Below are 18643 nucleotides of genomic sequence, written 5' to 3'. Positions count from 1 at the left end.
TCCAGCAGTAACACGCGTGTGGACTTAAGTAAAAAAATTTTGGGTGAGATGATATCTCTTCACAAACAGCGCAGAGGTTATTGAAGATGAAGGTGGAACCGACTGATTTGCAGTTTACATGGAATGGTTTTCTCATGATAGGTCATCTTTGAAATCTTTTTGGACTGTCTTTCCCTGAAGACTTCAGTTGCCAAGTCATTGTCTCCTGTGTGTTAATTTATCTATATTTTTCCTTGATAAAGGAGCATAACGTTTCTAAACCTTTCATCCTTGCTCTTGTCTCCCTTTCCCACTGTATCATCTCTCCACCTTTTTGATTTTGTACAACCTCAAGGCAAATCCTCCACCACATACCTCTTAAACACGCCTTAATTGGTCTGCTATTGGCAGTCATACCATGATCACCAATGTCCACCACTTCTACCGTTCTCTGCCAAGACCTCTGCGCTTCCATCTCTTTTCCCCTCTAAGACACTGTTGAAAACATTTGTGTCTCAAGTTTTTGGTTACTTGCCTTCATAACTATCTTGTTATGTTGCTGGGCATTAATCATGAAACTCCTGTTCACAGCGGAATGTATTAAAGGGGTTTGTAAGTGGAAGCACACTGACATATATTCAACACGGAGACTGATAGATTCTTGGAAAATAAGGGAATCGAGATAAAAGTCAATGGGTGCAATGGAAAATAAAAGTCAATGGGTTCATATTCTTATGAAAGAAATACGTAGTATGTGAACTTAAAACAATAAGAGCCATGCAGAATAGGAATATATTAATCTCCATTTTAAATACAAAAAGGCGAGAAATCGTAAGGTGTCTGTGTTCAGAGGGATTGGCTGATCATGCACATGAATTACTGAAGTTTAATAACCAATTAGGAAGGCAAATGGTTGGCCTATATTTCAGGAGGATTTGAGTATGAGAATAGTGATATCTTGTTCCAATTATACCGAACCCTGTTAAGGCCACATCTGGAATACTGACTGGTCATCCTACTGAAGGAAGGATATACTTGTGATAGAGACAGGGCAACTGTGGTTAATCCAGTTAATCCCTGAGGTGGGGGGTTGCCACGAGGGCTGGGATTAAGCAAACTGAGCCTACACTCTCTTAAATTTAGAAGACTGAGATGAGAGCTCACTGAAACATACAAAGTTTTGACAGGGCTGGATGGAATAGATGCTGTTGGTATTTCTGCTGAAAGCCAAAGTGCTTGAGTAACCCAGTGAATCAAGTAGCATCGGTGGTAGGAATGGACAGGCAACATTTTGGGGAAGAGTTCAGACTTGAAATGTGCCTGTCATTCTTTCCACAGATTTTGCCAGACCTGTGGAGTTACTCCAGCACTTTGTTTTTTACTCAATATATCAGCGTCTGCAGTTTCTTGTAACTCTCTGGTGTTTATCCCAGTTTGGTTGGCAATTAGAGACAAAGGTGAGGTGAAATTTCAGGGTGGATAACCTTTAGAATTCTCTATCCAAGGGGCTTTGAATACTCAGTCACTCTGAGTTCTGGATCCTACATGTTAGGGACAAGTTACAGTGTCCAGTTAACTTCCCAATCCACACATCTTTGGGATGTGGAGGAAACTGAAGCACCCGGAGGAAACCCAGGTGGTCATAGAGGTTGTGGAAACACCACATGGACAGTCCTGGAGGTCAGGGTCGAACCCAGGCCACTGCTTCGCTAAGGGAGAGAGGCTAAGAGCTGCACCACTGTGTAATCTTGCTAATGCCAAGGGATTTGAAGTTAGGACGGGAATGTGGCCACTTTGCCACCAGGGTGATTGATCAGCCACATTCATCTTCAATAGCAGAGCAGGAATGAAGGGCTGAATGGTGTTATATTTATTTGTTTGAAACCCCCTGACTGTTCAGAGTGCAGTATTGCAGGTATGGGTATGCTTCCCACTTGCTATTTACATCAATGTGACTGGACAGTGTCGTAGAGGTAGAGCAGAAAAAGGATGGAACTTCTCAGCGGGTCAGGCAGCTTATGTAGAGGAGATGTCGTGCTTAATGTTTCTGGTCAATGCCATCTCACCAGGTGCTGCCTGACCTGATTAGTTTTTCTGTTTCATTTCAGATTTCCAGCATCTACAGCACCTTGTATTTGAAGTGTAATAAGCTATTCAGGATTCCTTACCTCAGTGTGACAACAAAATTTACGTCTTGCAGAATTTTATGTCTAGTTTATAATTTTGTGTGTTTGTCTGACTCTATGACCCTGTCGACTTGACTTGAGTGGTTAGAATTTGTCTTCTCTTTGCTAGTCCGTTTCCCTTTCAGTCTCAGACAAGGTCTGGTGGGGAATTGAACTCGGTTCATGCTGATCTGTCCAGCACAGACCCACATTGTGCAGTGCTTTCACGTTTTTTGCATATTAAATTCTTTTTTTTGCATTATACTTTAAAAATGTACCAGAAATTAGACAAGTGCAGATATTAATCACACTTTTCTGAGAATAAAATGCATTGAAAAGAGGTTAGCCACTTATCAGAAGTTGATTTCGAAACAAGGAATGGTTTTGTGCTGCATTTGAACCCATTCCGTTTTACAAGTTGAACCGGCTCCCCCTGTTAAAAGTCACAGTGAATCAAATTAAATTATACGGTTGATAATGAAAAAGTAAATGTATGAAGAAATGAACCCCGATTAAAATTCCCATTAGTCTCTCTACATTGTTAATGTATCTTCACAGGGAATATTAGGACACTGATGGGAAGACAAAAGCAGCAGGAGCAAAATTCTATATTTGAACATGAATCTATTTCAATGGCAGTGCTTTGAGGAGACTTGAGTCGCTGAAGGCAGTCAAGAATCGGTGTTAAAAATTCAAGCCTTTTAAAGTGCTTATTGTATGTGTTTTACTGGAGTTGCGTTAATAATGTCTTTAATGGATTTTTCTTGGTCTGAATAAAGCTTTCCTTTAAGAGAAATCTTGTAACAAGGTTATTAGCAATTGTTGAGGTATTTGTCCGACATAGAGATGAAGTGTGACCCCTATAAACTCCTCCTTAAGCTTTTACGACCACAGGACTGAATAATAAACCCTTTCTTGGGGGAAAAAAAACTGCTCATGGAACTGTTAAAAGCCTGCACATTACTCAGATGTAAAAGATACCGTCTCCTGCAAGCAGCCAGTGATAAAATTGGGTCTCAACTGGAGCACTAATTGATTTGAAAGTTCCCTCGGGCTGACTTGCTTGTTTTTCCCTCTGCTATCTTATACGTCACGCACTCAGTATTCCCACAACAGTCAAAATATTTTTATCCTGGTAATTAGATAAACTGTGTCTTTACACCAGGAATTTGCTTGGCGTTTCAGAGCATAAGAGGGACTGTCAGAGTAGGAGATCTTAATATACTCAGGATCCCTCAACTCAGCCTGGAACTGGAAACATTTATTTTTCCTTCATACTTACCTGCACTCTGTGGGGACACTGGGGCTACAGGAGAAATCAACAAAAATACAACTCATACTATGACATTGCTTGCCCTGTATAGAAATGAACAAATCAAATGAGACTAGTTATTGCAGCAAATTTAGTGTTCAATCTGACCCAGATTGACGGGGCAAGATGCTTCTCTCTCCTGGTGAATGGCTGTGGCTTTAAAATCTCTTTTAACAGAAAATACTTTTCTACACTGGGGATTAAATTATTTTTTGGCTTGGCACTACTTCTGTTTCTGACTTTATAGTCCCAGTACAGCATAGGGACTCAGCTGAGAGCAATTCATGAAATAATGTATAGAGATGTTTATTGTGCATTTTAACATAATCAAACTACAAGTGGAGAAATAATATTTTATCCTGTCAATAACATAATATTTATGGACTGATAATTATAAAATAATGACTTTAATAGGACTCAGAATGTACAAAACAATCCGCGGGACTGCAAGTCAAAAATTGCAATTTACTTTAAAAGTATCATTTGATTTTTGAGAGTTTAAAGCAACATAGAACCAATCAAGCCCCTGATATTCACAGGACACATTTGTGGACATGACAGACAATGCCAGTATTTATTATCAATCCTTTATTGCCTGTAAACTGAGAGGCAGTTCAAAGTCAACTTTTCTGAGACTTGAGACCACATTGGTGGTTCCAGGGACTAACTCTACTGAACGTTTTTCCTTCCATTATTTATTATGTAAAAGAATATGTGTGTTATGATTGTGTTTATAATTTGTTTGGTTGTTTTGTTGTTTGTCTTTTGCACAAAAGTCCGCGAGCATTGCCACTTTCATTTCACTGCACCTCGTATGTGTATGTGACAAATAAACTTGACTTGACTTGACTCCAGAGTCAATTACAAGTGGATCTGGGATAAAGACAACACATTTCCTTCCCAATTCAGGTGTTAACAACAATCTGGTCGTTTCATAGTTACTATTTCTGAGATAATCTCTTTTGAAAATTTCAGAATGACTCCTTGAATTTAAATTCCCATGTACTTCAGTAGGATTTGAATTTGAATCTCTGAATCAGCAGCCCAACAACAATCACTACCCACCCTCTCATTCACCACTATCTCAGTCCTCATCACACAACATGGTTCTCCAAAGGTTAAAATTTAACAACACAAATGACAAAAGCCAACTCAGTCATTTTGTGCTCACATTTCATCCTCTCCTTCCTCTTCTGCACTCGCCGGGGAATCGTTGGATCAGAAACAAATGCAGTTTAACCCACTTGCACCCTGGTCAAGTATTCTTTCCAAACCCAGAGCTTGCATTTATTTATGTATCTCCCATGGGAAAACGCAGCAAATACTCAGCGAAACAGAAAGTGTCCGTAGTGAGAAAAACAAATTTGATATTTCGTCTGAGATCATCAACCTGCAAAAGTAATTCTGATTCACTCTCTGCAAGTTATGCCTAATCTACCAATTATTTTCTGTCTTTACACTATAAAGGTCCTTACTTCACGTTACTTCATGTGCGGCAGGATGGATGGAACGGTTGTATTCAGAATCCCTGTAAATCCTCCCTGGGATTAAAAGGGAATTTGAAAAAGTGTATAATTACAGACAGTTGTATAACATAGAAACAGGTTCACTGGCCCATCATATCCATCCTGACCATGGTACTTATCTATAATTAGTCCCATTTAATCAACCTTCTCTACACTGGTGATTCAAGTGCACATCCACATGTTTCTGAAATGTTGTGAGTGTCCATCTCCAACACCTTTTGGCATCCTTCCAGAATCCAACCACTCTTTGTGTGGAAAAAGGTCCCTCTCAGAGCTCATCTCACCTTATGGCCTCTTGTTTTGGACATAGAACCATCAACTGTACTGTACACTGACAATGACAATTAAATTGAATCTGAATCTGAACATAGCTTACAAATTGGAATTTGGCTTGCTCACAGCCTGGTTGTGTTGCAGAACTGATTAGCGACTCTACAGATACGACCATACCAGGAATTTAAGGGGACCTCCTCAAGGCTAGGAGTGCATCTCCTCTCATTTGCTATTTATACAGTCATATGGCCTTTCGGCCCAACTTGCCCACACTGACCAACATGCCCCATTTACAATAGTCTTACCTGCTTGCATTTGGCCCATATCCCACTAAATCTGTCTGATCCATGTACTTCTCAAGATAAATTTACACAAGATACATTTATTTGTCACATGTGCCAGTTGGTACAGTGAAATGTGTGGTCACCGTACCACCATGGAAATAAAAAAAGAGCACAACACACGATAGACTCCAACATAAAACATCCCCACATAGCAGAATCAAAGTTTCCCACTGTGAGGGAAGGCACCAAAGTCAGTCCTCTTCCTCTGATGTTCTTGATGTTCACCCGTGGTCGGGGTCTTCCAAGCCCTCCGCAGTCGCCGCTACGGGCGGCCCGCCGCTCAGTCCCGCTCGCCAGGATGATGGAACTCCAACGTCGGAACGGGAGGACAATCTCAGCAGCTTGGACCTCCGAATCGGCCACTTCCTACCGGAGTCCGCGGTTCCCGAAGTCCACAGGCCGCGCTGGGCGGAGATTCACGTTGGCGGCCCTCGACAAAGGGATCCCAGGACTCCGCGATGTCGAAGTCAGCGCCGCCCGCACTGGGAGCTCTACAAACCACAGCTCCGCAATGTTGATGCTGCAGGCTCAACGCTCCGGAGCGTCAAACGGCGATCCAGGTAGGCATCGCCCCGCTCCGCGGTGAATCCAGCGCTGCGCCGCCGCTGCTGAAGCGCTGGTCCAGTCATCAGCAGGAAAGGCCACGCCAATCCAGTTGATAGGCCGCGAGGAAGGAGACGAGGACGCGACTCGGAGAATAGTCGCATCCTCGCCAGGAAGTGACTGGGAAACGGCTTCCCCCTTACCCTACCCCCCTCCCCCACATAGAAAAACTAAAGTTTCTTAAACATTGTGATAGTACCAGCCTCAACTGCCTCCTCTGGCAGCTCGTCCATACACCCACCGCCCTTCGTGAGAAAATGTTACCCCTCAGGTTTCTATTAAATCTTTCCCTCCTCACCTTAAACCTATGTTCTCTGGTTCTTGATTCCCCTATGCTGGGCAAGAGACTCTGTGCTTCTACCCGATCTATTCCTCTCGTGATTTTGTACACAAATTAAAATATTTTGTAAATGTATATTTAAATGTACTAAATAAAACATACATGCACATACATTGTACGCAATAAACATAGCCATACTGCGATTCCTTTGAGCCAGAAACAATTACACTGATATCGTCATTAATAAATTTGTGAAGATTTATGAGCATTGTTTACTGACTGTTTGCGTGGTGAAATTGTACCAGCAGCTGTTTTGTGTGTCTAATTAACAGCTAATTATCAAAAAAAAAGAGTTTGTGTGTTTGCCAATAAACTGACTCATACATTTTGTGGAGAATATTTGTAAATTAATTTGCATGGTCTGAGGCCAGTTGAATGAATGAACTTGCGAGCTGGGAAAGAGGCTGGATATAGATCCTGACAGAGGGAATGCTGCACTTAGTCACTTGCCCAGTGGATGGATGCCCCCCATTTGATTCACCTGTAACTCCACAAATTGTGGTTGAATGAGCTGGGTTTATCAGTGGCCAGAGCTGCACAAATTTAGGTGAACGTGAAATATCCGTCAGTTCAAAGCAAGAAAGCTTTTTTTTAAATTCATCTTTGAGGTTTGCATGCTGTTGGCAAGCCAAACATTTATTACCCTTCCTGAGTTGGGCTTTCCTAGCATAGGTAACTGGGGAAACAGATTAGTGGCGTGTCATTGCCGTAAAATGAAACTTTGCATGCTAGGAAATGAAAATACAAAAATGCTGGAAACACTTGGCAGGTCAGGCAGCATCCTTGGAGAGAGAAACAGTGAATGTTTCAGGTCCATGAGCCTTTGTCGGTGCTGGGAAAGAGAGCCATATAAAATGGTCATAGAGCCAGAGGTGACAGTAACCTAAATTCATACCTGTTCAGTGGTGTCACTAATATAGCAGACTTGACCTGTTTAGAATTCAGTTTAATGGTCATGTTCTTGGTGAAATTTCTCCCCACTTGAATTTACAAAGATAACACATTTTGTTTATTTTTGTCACCAGTACCAAGATAATGAAAAGTTTCATGCCTTCTGAATCTAAATGGTTCATTGTTCATTCTGGAGTTGCTTTTTCCACATTGGGTTGTGGTTTCAGCTTGTTTATGTTAAAGGAAGCCTAAAAAAATCATCATCTACTATGGTGAAATTAGTGTCTTCTTCAACCCAACAAAGTAAAGTTTTCCTGTTGGGAATGTGTTTTACTCCAATTTAGTCTCAGATAAAGGTTGGAAGCAGTCGCTTCAGCCCATTGAATTTCCACCAACCATTAAACACCTGTTTACACTCATCCCATATAATCCCATTTTTTATACTCCCCACATCATAACAAACTCCCCACCCCCATATTCTACCACTCACCTGCACACTCCACTAGTCTTTGGCATGCGGAAGGAAACGAGCACCTGTGGATACCCACACAGTCACAGTGCGAATGTACAAACTCCACACAGAGCGTGCCCGGGACCACAAATGTACCTGGGTTACTCCCACTGCCACTGATGAAGCAGCTATGCCACTGTGCTACCCTAAATTGCCACTTATTGGAAGAAGCAGATTGCACCTTACACTGCCTCAAAACTCCCTTGTTCTTCTAAAAGGTGGTGGAAGGCACATCTGACTGCATTGAACCGCAAACTAGAGGTAGTGTTCGATTCACTGCATCAGTATCTGAAGTCATGGCCTCTCATTCAGATGGCTTGATGCAACTGAACCCTGGCTGAACTGTTGTTGAAGCAGTCAATTGCTTGAGGGGCATTCAATTCAGGAACATTTCAACATGTTGATCAGTGGAGTGTTGAGGCAGTGTTGTTGTGTGTCCACATTCCCCTTATGGTGTCACTCCTTGTGTTGAATGGAGGACAGGAACCTGCCTACAAGAAGGCGATTTAATAGTAATTCTATCCAGTAGCTTGCATGACTATACAACACCCAACTTGCAGTTATATTGTTCTTCAGCATTGGAAAACATCCGTGACACTTCACAAATGCAGCTGCAAAAGGAGCCTAACACTAAGCCCATTGGCATGGACGCTGTGTTTTAAAAAGGCAATTTAAAGCACAATACTGTTTTGATTTCTCATTTGATTGAATTGAAGACTAAAATATTGTGATGGGATTTCTGTAACTGTCAGACACAGGGCTGACCAATAGAAAAAAGTAAATATGTTAGCTTCTCAACTGTATTTACTCTGCAGCTCATTCCATTACCCTGCCATTTGAAGGTGACAAGCTGTAATTTTATGCCTTACTCTGAAAGATGACTTGAAGTCTGCGTATTCACCAGGGCAGATTCTGATTAAATAAACACCATGTTAATGTTGCCAACATCTATTTAATACTTCCTGCCTCATTTGAAATTTAAATAAGGTACAATTTGTCTTGTGTAATATTTTTCTCCAATTCAGTTCCTTCTTACTTACCAAAGGGGAAATAATGCATTGCAGCTTGTGAGTGTTAACATATACCATCTGAAAAGAAAAGTGATATCATTGCCACCTACCTCTGAAACTTCATGTCTGAGTGACTAACAAATGTTGCAACCTATCCCTTTCTTTGTCTGGATTGTCAATTGTTTTTGAGCTTTTGCTGACTAATTCTTCAGAAGTAGGCATTATTGGCAAGACAGCATAGTTGCCCTTGAGACGGTGGTACTGAGCTGGCCTTTGAACCGTTGCAGTTTAGATACACATAGTTTTATTGTAACGCGAAAGTTGCATTCCTACGAAACCACGTTACAGAAGTTACGTTACAAAAAACAATTGAATCAATGGGGAAAAGGAGGCAAGGGGCTGAAAGTGTTTCAGACTCGCTATAACAAAGTTACTTTTCCTGCTCATAAGATTTTTTTTAAAGTTATAAGTTTATGTTTGTTACTGTGAGCAAAAATTACTAAAGGTTCTATGTTACATAATGTAATAGAGTATCATTACACAAGTGTCGATCGAAACAATTGCTTGATGATTTCAATGATCACCTGCAGTGAAATGGACAAACTGTGTCCTTAAGTGAGAATGACATCTGATTACTGCGTGGAGGTTATGTGAAACCTTTTTCCCCCCTCAGGACACTTATTCCGGGACAGCTTTTTTTTCCTGCTTGTCAATTTCCAAAGTAACTATTAAATGGTTCTCTGGATCCATATCGAAATCATACTATAATAAATTTGGCCTGCCTAATATAATATAATGTTCCCTAATTCATCAGTCACATTATTATCCAGTTATCGTCATACATTATAGTAGAACTACCTGTCGTCCAAATGTGGACTGCCAGGATTTAACCCAACACTGAAAGGCAGTACAGACTTAAGTTGGGACAGTCCATGATTTGTAGGGTGTTAGTGATGTTGCTGTCCCCTGTCCCCTTGTGCCTCAGTGATGTTTGAGGTTGTAAATTTGGGAGATGCAGCTGAGGGAGCTGTGATGCTTAGTTGCGATGTATCTTGCAAATTGTACACACCGCAGCAGCAACTGCACTAACCTGGCCTTCATGAATTGTAAAGATGAGGACACTGTAGGAAGTTGTGACGTTGCTGGATTCTTAACCTCCAGTATTCCCATACAATACAAAACTGTACTTAAAATATATGATGTACAATCAGTGAAGAACAGGAGTAGGCTATGTTGCTTGGTTCTTCAAGCCTTTTCTCCCATTATGGCTTATCCTCCATCATAATTTCTAAATGTCCTTTGATGCCTCTCGTGTCTAGAAATTCATCTTTTTCCTTCTTAAGTACATTCAGCAATGTGACATCCACAGTCTTCTGTGGCAGAGAATAACGGACTGAAGAAATGTACCCTTTTTTCAGTCCTCAATGTTTTATCCCAAATCTTGACATGGTGATCCCTGATTCGGGAACCCTTCCGTTCATTGCAGAGAATACTCCCTGCAGGAAAGTTGCACATTTAAAAAAGACCTCTAGTTCTTCTAAACTCTAGTATATCCAGCACATAATCCGACATTTTCATCACCTCCAACGGAATCCCACTACTAACCACATCTTCCCATCTCCACCCCTTCCTGCTTTCCGCAGAGACCATTCACTCCGCAACTCCCTGGTCAACGTCCCTTCCCACCCAAACCACCCCTTCCCAAGTACTTTCCCTTGCAACCGCAGGAGATGCAACACATGTCCCCCTATACTTCCCCTCGACTCCGTCCAAGGACCACGACAGTCTATTCAGGTGAGGCAGAGGTTCACTTGCACCTCCTCCAACCTCATCTACTGTATCAGCTGTTCCAGGTGTGGACTCCAGTATAGCCAGGCTTGATTGACCAAATCTCTCCAAATTGGTCAACAAGCAGAAAGGGTTCATTTAAAAAAATCAAATCCAACACTTTTAGCTGGTGAAGAGGTGCCAGTTTTCTCACAGGATCTCTCAAGTTTAGGCAATTTGAAATCCTTCAGAAATGTTCAAGTTGATATCAGGTTCCGCTCTTACATTCACTTCTACATCAAGACCATCACCTCACAGAACAAAACAGCATGGACACATCCTCCATCCCAATCTCATTCATGCTGAGCAAATTGCCAGTCCAGACCCTATTGCCTGCGTGTTGCCCATATTCTTCTAAACCGTTCCTATCTATGTACTTATCCAAATGTCTATTAAATGTTGCGACTTTATCTGCCTCAGCCACTTCACCTGGCAGCTCATTCCATATAAATGGTGTGATGATGTTGTGCCTCTTAAATCTTTTCCCTCTCACCTTCCTTCTATGCCCTCTTTTTTTTAATTCCCCTTCGCTGAGAAAAAGACTGTGCATTCACTTTATCTATGCCCCCTCATGATTTTATACACCCCATATCAGGTCACCCTCCATCTCCTGCACTCAATGGAATAAAGTCCTAGACTACCCAATCTCTCCCAATAACTCAAGCCTTTGAATCCTGGCAAGAGTTTTGTAATTTTTCTTTGAACTCTTTCCAGCATACTGGCATATTTTCCATAGCAGATTAACCAAAATAGTACACAATTTTATATGTTTAATGTAGAGCAGTGGTTCCCAACGTGGGGCATATGCCCCACAGGGGGGCAATTTGATTTTTAAGGGAGGCAATTGAGCGCGACTGAGGAGGTCTGGGTCCAAATTTTCGATTTTTCGTATGAGACAATCCACAAATATTTCAATATTCTAATATAGAAATTTTCTCTCTCTTTATTACCTGTGAATACTCTTTTATTATCATATTTATCATTATTATTATTTTAATACCACCTAATGTTTTTTTCTTTTTTTTTTACAATTTTTTAGTAATTTCTTGCTCAGAACTTTAACTGTCTTTTGTTTATTTCATTTTCATTTTTCTTGTTCTTTTGAAGCTTGTTTAAACCAAGGTATTGGCGTTTTAAGCTTCTTCAGCTGAAACGGAGTTCATTTTTTAAATGATAAGATTTATATATCACCACATGCGGGGGGGGGGGGGCATCAGGATTTTAGAGGTGATTCGGTGGGGCATGGCCAAAAAAAGGTTGGGAACCACTGATGTAGAGAGTGAAGACACCCAAAAAATGGAACTGAACTAATTTGGAGATTAACCACTGTCAGAAATCATACTGTCCAAATACACACTGCTGATTGAGTTCCGAGTAGTTTCAGTATCAATTGATGTCCTCTTTTTGTACTTACATTTCTTAATTTGTGTGGTTGCTTCCGTGTAGTTTGTTTAACCGTTCCAACTTCAGCCCAACTCACAGCCAGAAAGATCTGAAGCCTTGGGTACTAACTTTCCAGATTTGTCCTGGAGTATCTGGCAACAGCCTGGAAAAAGGTTTGAAGAGCCATTGGATTGTGTATGATTTATTTTGTTTTTAATTAACCATATATGTTGCTGATGATTGGATTTGAAAAATATTGGAATAAAACTGAAATGCAGGCAATATGCTGCAGTTAGGCAACATCTACAGAGAGCTGGTCTTTCATCAGAACAAAATGTTAAACTGTGTCTGACCTGTTTCCAGCATTTTCTGTCCTTATTTTAGATTTTGAGCTTTTTCATTTTCAAGATCTGTTGTAGGTAATCAGAAGCTTGTGACCATGCATGTAGACTGATGCAGTCAGCTTTGGAACATTTACCCAACCTACATTTGGTCTCCTCAGATTGGAGAAGACTGCCTTCTGAGTGGTAATGACAATGGACAGAGTTGAATAAAGGCAAGCGGTGAAATGGTTGGTTTTAAATCTCCTGTACTTGTTCAGTGAGGTGTTGTGGAGAGGAGTGGGCCAATTGCGTTGATTGAGTGCTGCCAGGAGCTGTTGAAGTATAGGGGTTAAATGGTGGCAGAAGTTAAACTTCCAGAAATATATTCACCCCTCATTGGGAGCACTAGTAAGGGACCGAATAACTTTCCTGATATTATAATTTAGAGGATAAGAAAGTGCTTCCTGCTTCACCCAGAGAGAGTTCCCGACTTGCTGTTAGGAAATTTGAACAAAGTGAAAGACGGTAGTAAAACCCTGATAATCTGGTAGTTTGGAAGTCCTGATGGTCTGGCATCTGGTTCACTCATTAGCCTGGAATGAATCGGGGGTCCAGAGTGCTAACTCTGTGTGGCCAGAGGTGGGGTTTGAGTGCGGAACTCCAATGGGTGGCTTTGTGGAGCTTGGATCATGAGTTTTTCCTGCTCCCTCTAAATCCACTGAGTTCACTAGGAAATGTATTATATCATAGTGTAACGTAACATAAATGGTGGAAAAAGTGTCTGCGAATTTATCCAATAATCCAGAACATTTGTTATCCCAGCACCACCAGTGTCCCGCGCGAGTGGCAGATTTATATTTTATTGCAGCAAAAATGTTGGCATTGATATCTGCTTTTAAAACACCACAACCATTTTTCTTCTTCACACATTCATGAGCTCTCAGGAAACATGGGCACAGAGAAACTTCCATCAGACAGCCTGTGAGGCCCGTATTAAACCCAGGTCTCTGGCAGCTGTACCACTGTGCCAACCATGTGTGTTCTCAGCAAAGAATGAGGAACTTGCATTTACAACGTACTTTTCAAAGCCAAAATGAATAATAGCCAATGTACACGGGGGGAGGGTCACATACATTGCAGATACCTTCAGCGTTTTTGGTGGAGGGGCAAAGATTGGCCTTGGCATTGAAAATATGTCCTCTGCACTTCCTTTAAGACTGCTGTGCAGTCGTTTCTGCCCACCTGCTCTGGAAACCAACATCTTGGCTGAATGCTTCATCAAAAAGGCAGCATTTCTGAAAGCTGGCTAGCTTGTGTATGCAGGTCCCCAGAGTAGAGATTGATCCCATGACAACAGGCAACCTTCTGTGGACTGTGTACCAAGGTTGTGAAAGCTGCAGTAAGTGCAATGTCCTGGGGTGTTCCTCTAACCGTACCTTAAACCTGAATGCCAGGCTTTGAATCTGAGAGGGTTAAACAGCAGAACCAAATCAAAAGTGATTGTGTTCTTGATTGTTTGTGAGAAAGTACTTGCTGCTCACCATTTTATCTCTTAATGAATAGAGACTGCTGAAGTAAGGTTTGGATGATTGAGTTTATAATTAATTACCCATAACCCTCATCAGATAAACTGGCTGCAGCGATATTTTCCCCTCTTTTTCCACACTCCCTCGGGCCCGTCCTCCTTTGTCCTTGCGTTGACAGGTTGCACTTATCAGTGTTCTTCTTAAGGCCTCTACCCTCTCTCTCTGTGTATTTTGTGGTCAGTTTTCCCTTGTTGTGAGTGAGCTTTACAATCACACCGACTGTCTGGGGGTCAGATGATGAATTAGCCATAGGAGGTAACGTTAAGCTTTATTACAGATCAGCTGGATGATAGGACAGAACTGTCACTATTTGTCCATCTTTCTGCATTGGCACTGACTGGCTACTTGACAGCTCAAGACAAAAGGGACCCCTGCCTGAGATTTTAAAGAAAGCAAGCGAGAAAGTATTCATTCCACAAAACCAGCCGTCTTCTTTGGTTTGTCGGGATTTAAAGGCCCATGCCTGATTTATTTGCTACCTACATTTGTATTCCCTGCAATGTCTATGGTTCGTTGATTAACTCATGTAACCAGTGTAGGTCTCTTATGAATTTAAAGCCCTTATTAAAATATCTTTGTATTTTTAAATCTCTAAAGCTGAATTTAAACAAATACAGGGTAAATTCATATTTATTTCCATTGAATATTATTTTGGAATAAAACAAAACTGGTGGAGGTTTATGTTGTCGGATAGCGCCTGTGAGGGGAGAAACAGAGTTAATGTTGCATCAGAAACTGGGAAAGTTAGATGGAACAGTTCTAACAACAGAGAGAGGAAGGAGAAATGAAAGGAAGATCAGTTTTCTCTTCTCTCCTCCAGTTCTACCTTTCTCTGCACTTTGAAACTTTTTTTTTTTCTTTACCTTCCCCTCCCTCTTCCCGTCCCCTCGCTCTCCTCCTCTCTCGCCTCATACCACCACACTCCCTGCAGGTTTTTTTCATTGTGTAAGGCACTGAATTAAGAGAATTGTTTTAGTTTGGGGACACAGGACATTCAGTAATTTAACCTTCCTCAGAGTGCACTACATTCCAATCTGAACTTAAAGCTATCACCATGTTTGCAAAAGTTAAATAGTGTTTTTCATTTGGACCAAATAATTTCCAGAAAATCCTCTTATTCAAAGAGTTTTTGAGGATGGTCTGTACAACTCAAGTGACCAACTTGCAGGAAATGGCATCCCTTCATAACATTGTCATGTTTTTTTGAAAAGCGTTACTGCTTGTGACAGATTTCTCAGTAATCCTTCTCCCCTCTGTGGTCTCACCCACAATTTTAATTATTTTTATTTGATATTTGAGTTTGGGGCAATTATCAAATAATGTTCTCTCTTGCCTGTCTCCGAGGGCTTTGTGACCTGACACATTGAGATACCGTGCAGCAAATCCCTCAAGTTCCATACTTAGAGTGATTTACTATCCAGGTAGCAGGTTTTACTGGAGGAAAATAAATTTACATTAATACAGTTCCTTGTCACAGCCTTCAGACATCCCAAAGCATTTTACTGCTAAAGAAGTGGTTTTGAAGTGAAGTCACTGGCTTAATGTCAGAAGTAGTTTGTGCATAGCAAGATCCCAAATGCAGAAATACGAAGCTGATTAGATAACTTGCTTTGAGTGAAGAGTGAGTAATAAATATTGTTGCAGGACGTTGCGCACAATTTCACTGCTCTTGACTAAAGCAGCCTTTTCTGGATTGTGTACTCCCAAATGAAAGAGAGATTACTTTGGGTTATGGTCTTATCCAAAAGGTGCAAAACATTCTCACAACCACTTTGTGGTGTCAGCCGAGGTCTTGTGTTTGTCTTTGCAGATTCTAGGGGCCTTCATGTTCTGTGGGGTAAAAGCTACCACCATGGGTAGATTAAGAATTTAGCCAAATTTCCAATTAACTAAATAAAAGAAAACTAGAAAAGAATTTGCCAAGAAGTCTGTTATTAACAGTGTAAATGAAAGGCTGGATTTGTAAACGAATTGTTCAGTTTGGTAGGCACACACAATGTACTCATGCTGATTGTGCTTCATAGACCTACTTTGGTTTAATGGTGCGTTATTGTCACGTGCGGTTCAAACGGACAGTGAAATTCTTTTCTTACAAACAGTTCAGTAGAGTATCACCGTACCACCCGTAATTAGCATTTGTACAGAAATAGTCTACTTAGCCCGCGTGCAAGAGGCGCCATGTTTGCCGCCATTTTCCAAATCCAGTCCACGTTCCAGTTGTTAGGAGTGGTGGCCAATTCAGGCAAGCTCCTGGCTGCAATGTGGCCTCCAGCAACCAACGTCCTCTCCTCGCCCGTTCACCTTTGTTCTCAGGGTGCGCCTCCTGCAGCTGACCTCGAGGGCGCAGTAGGCCAGACCACGGTTCCCCAGTCTCTGGTCTTCTGGGAACAAGCAGGAGTGGGCAGAGCTTGTGGGTCCCATACGGGCAGAGATGGGAGAAATGGTAATAGGGAGGAAAAAAATGAGGGTCATTAAACAAGTTGATCTTGGGTATCCTCACGCTAGAAACACCAGAAAGGTTTTGGGGACCAGTAGGGAATCGGGGTCCAAGAAGACTGTAGAATCTGTTACATAGTAGGCAAGGTATTGGAGAAATGAATGCTGAAATCCAACAAGAATTTTAAGAGCGAAGTACAGAATAAGTGAATTAATTGATAATGATTTTCCAGTTTGTCCTGGATTTTGGAACAGTCCCTGGAAGCTAGCAAATGTAGCTGCTTTTCAACATGAGAGGGACTATAAGAAATTATTGGCCAGGTTGCTTGAACAATCTTTGGGTGGTATCATCACCCACTTATGTCTGACTAGACAGTCTTTTAGGTAGTAACCAGCAGTTTAGATAAAGGATAATCAGCAAAGGACATGTATTGGGATTGTAAAAAATAATGATTATGGTTGGATTGAAGGGTGTTAACAGAATGAAAATAACATGGGATTTAAAAGGTCGGGCTGACTTGCTGTGACTGGTATTGCACCACAGCAGTGGGCTTTAGTTATGTACAGTGGCTCAGAAGCCCCTAGAATGAATGTGATCTGCCAGTGAGGAAGTCAAGGATCCAATTGCATAGTGATGAGCAGAGACCAAGTTTAGAAGAGATGATGTTGTTGAACGTTGAGTTGTAATCAATGAATAACAGCCTTATTGTCCAAGTAGTCATGTGGAGCATGTGTGCATAAATTCTAGAGATATCCTTTTAAGGTGATGGATTTGATTGATGTAATGATCTCGTGGTGTATGAAATAGCAGTTCTTAACGGGGATTTTAATGATTCTTCAGGTAGAATGTTCTCTTTATTCTTTCCCACTGAGTGGCTTACAAGATGGGGTTGTACATCATAGTAACAGACCTTTTGACCTAATATGCCCATGCCCCCTGCTGAACATATCTACATTACGGGTGGGCCGTAGTGTTCCATTGTTCGGCAAGATAAAGGTTATGCAGGTTGATTCAAGAAACTGATGTTGCAGGAAAATAGTTGATCCTGAATCCGGTAGTGTGGGACCTCAGCAGCTTATTTGGAATCTGGTTGTGTAGGACTTCTATGCCTGAGCGATTCAAGTACTCATCCGAATGTATCTTAAATGTTGGGAGAATATCTGCTCCCACAACCTCTTCAGACAGTGCGTTCCAGATTCCAACCATAATCCTCGCTGTATTGCAACAAACCACTTGTGGTGAATCTGTGGAATTCTTTGCCACAGAAGGATGTGGAGCCAAGTCAATGGATATTTTAAAGGCAGAGTTGGATAGATTCTTGATTAGTACGGGTGTCAAGGGTTGTGGAGAGAAGGTTGTGGAGAATGGGGTTAGGAAGGAGAGATAGATCAGTCATGATTGAATCATGGAGCAAACTTGATGGGCGAATGGCCTAATGCTGCTCCTATCACTTATGACCTTGTATTAACACCTTTAACTATCATTTTATCCGAATCTTGTTATCCAGGTGTAATGCAGGCTGGCCTTTTCTGTTCACTGTTTTTCAGTATTCATGAAGCTCAATCCAGAAAACTAGACGTGTGTTATTTCCATTACTTTTGCCAACTACTGTATTGTCTTCCTTGAACGTGTTTTAAAGTGTAGACCATTTATGCCACGGAGCTTGGTTGAGACTTTAAATTCAAGGGCACATTGATATTAATGCTGTACATTACGCTGGTCCTAAACCAGAGAGCAGAATATAGTTGACCCATTATATCATCAATTCCCCTAATCTTTGGAGCAATTGGAATACTGTATATGCCATGATTAATTGAGAGATTTAAGCATTGTGTCAGTGAGGAGCCATAAGGCTGTGTTTCAGTCACTGCATTTCTTTCTTGAATTTTTATAAATAGCAGATGGAGTGATGACTTGTTCGTTATCTGACATAAATACCACGTTGCATTGAAATGAGTTGCACCTGATGTCCATCTCAGATGCAAAACTACATCCTTTTGAGTGCCAGTGGCAGACTAAAAATTAATAAATTGCTCTGTAAATGGTGTAGATACTTAAGAAAAATTGGTCAGCTAATTTAGCACAGCTTGAACTCAGGGTACCTATAGCTGGCTGCAGTCTGGAGTAATGTTG

The 18643-nt window shown here is 41.3% G+C and overlaps 1 protein-coding gene across 6 annotated transcripts in view; it reads left to right on the top strand.

The window, feature by feature from the left end:
• agap1 (ArfGAP with GTPase domain, ankyrin repeat and PH domain 1) overlaps positions 1-18643 on the top strand; it is a 566650-nt gene that overhangs the window by 311599 nt on the left and 236408 nt on the right. The window contains exon 10 of one of the 6 annotated variants that reach the window (XM_055638445.1): positions 2703-5296. The exons of the other annotated variants lie outside the window; for them this stretch is intronic. Coding sequence (XP_055494420.1) covers positions 2703-2720 — 18 coding nt within the window. The 3' untranslated portion in view covers positions 2721-5296. Of the gene's footprint in view, positions 1-2702; positions 5297-18643 lie in introns of those variants that run through there. 6 annotated transcript variants of the gene reach the window in all.

This window comes from Leucoraja erinacea, chromosome 7, assembly GCF_028641065.1.
Source record: "Leucoraja erinacea ecotype New England chromosome 7, Leri_hhj_1, whole genome shotgun sequence".
Taxonomy (NCBI): Eukaryota; Metazoa; Chordata; class Chondrichthyes; order Rajiformes; family Rajidae; genus Leucoraja; species Leucoraja erinaceus.
This window is presented reverse-complemented; position numbering and strand designations above follow the sequence as displayed.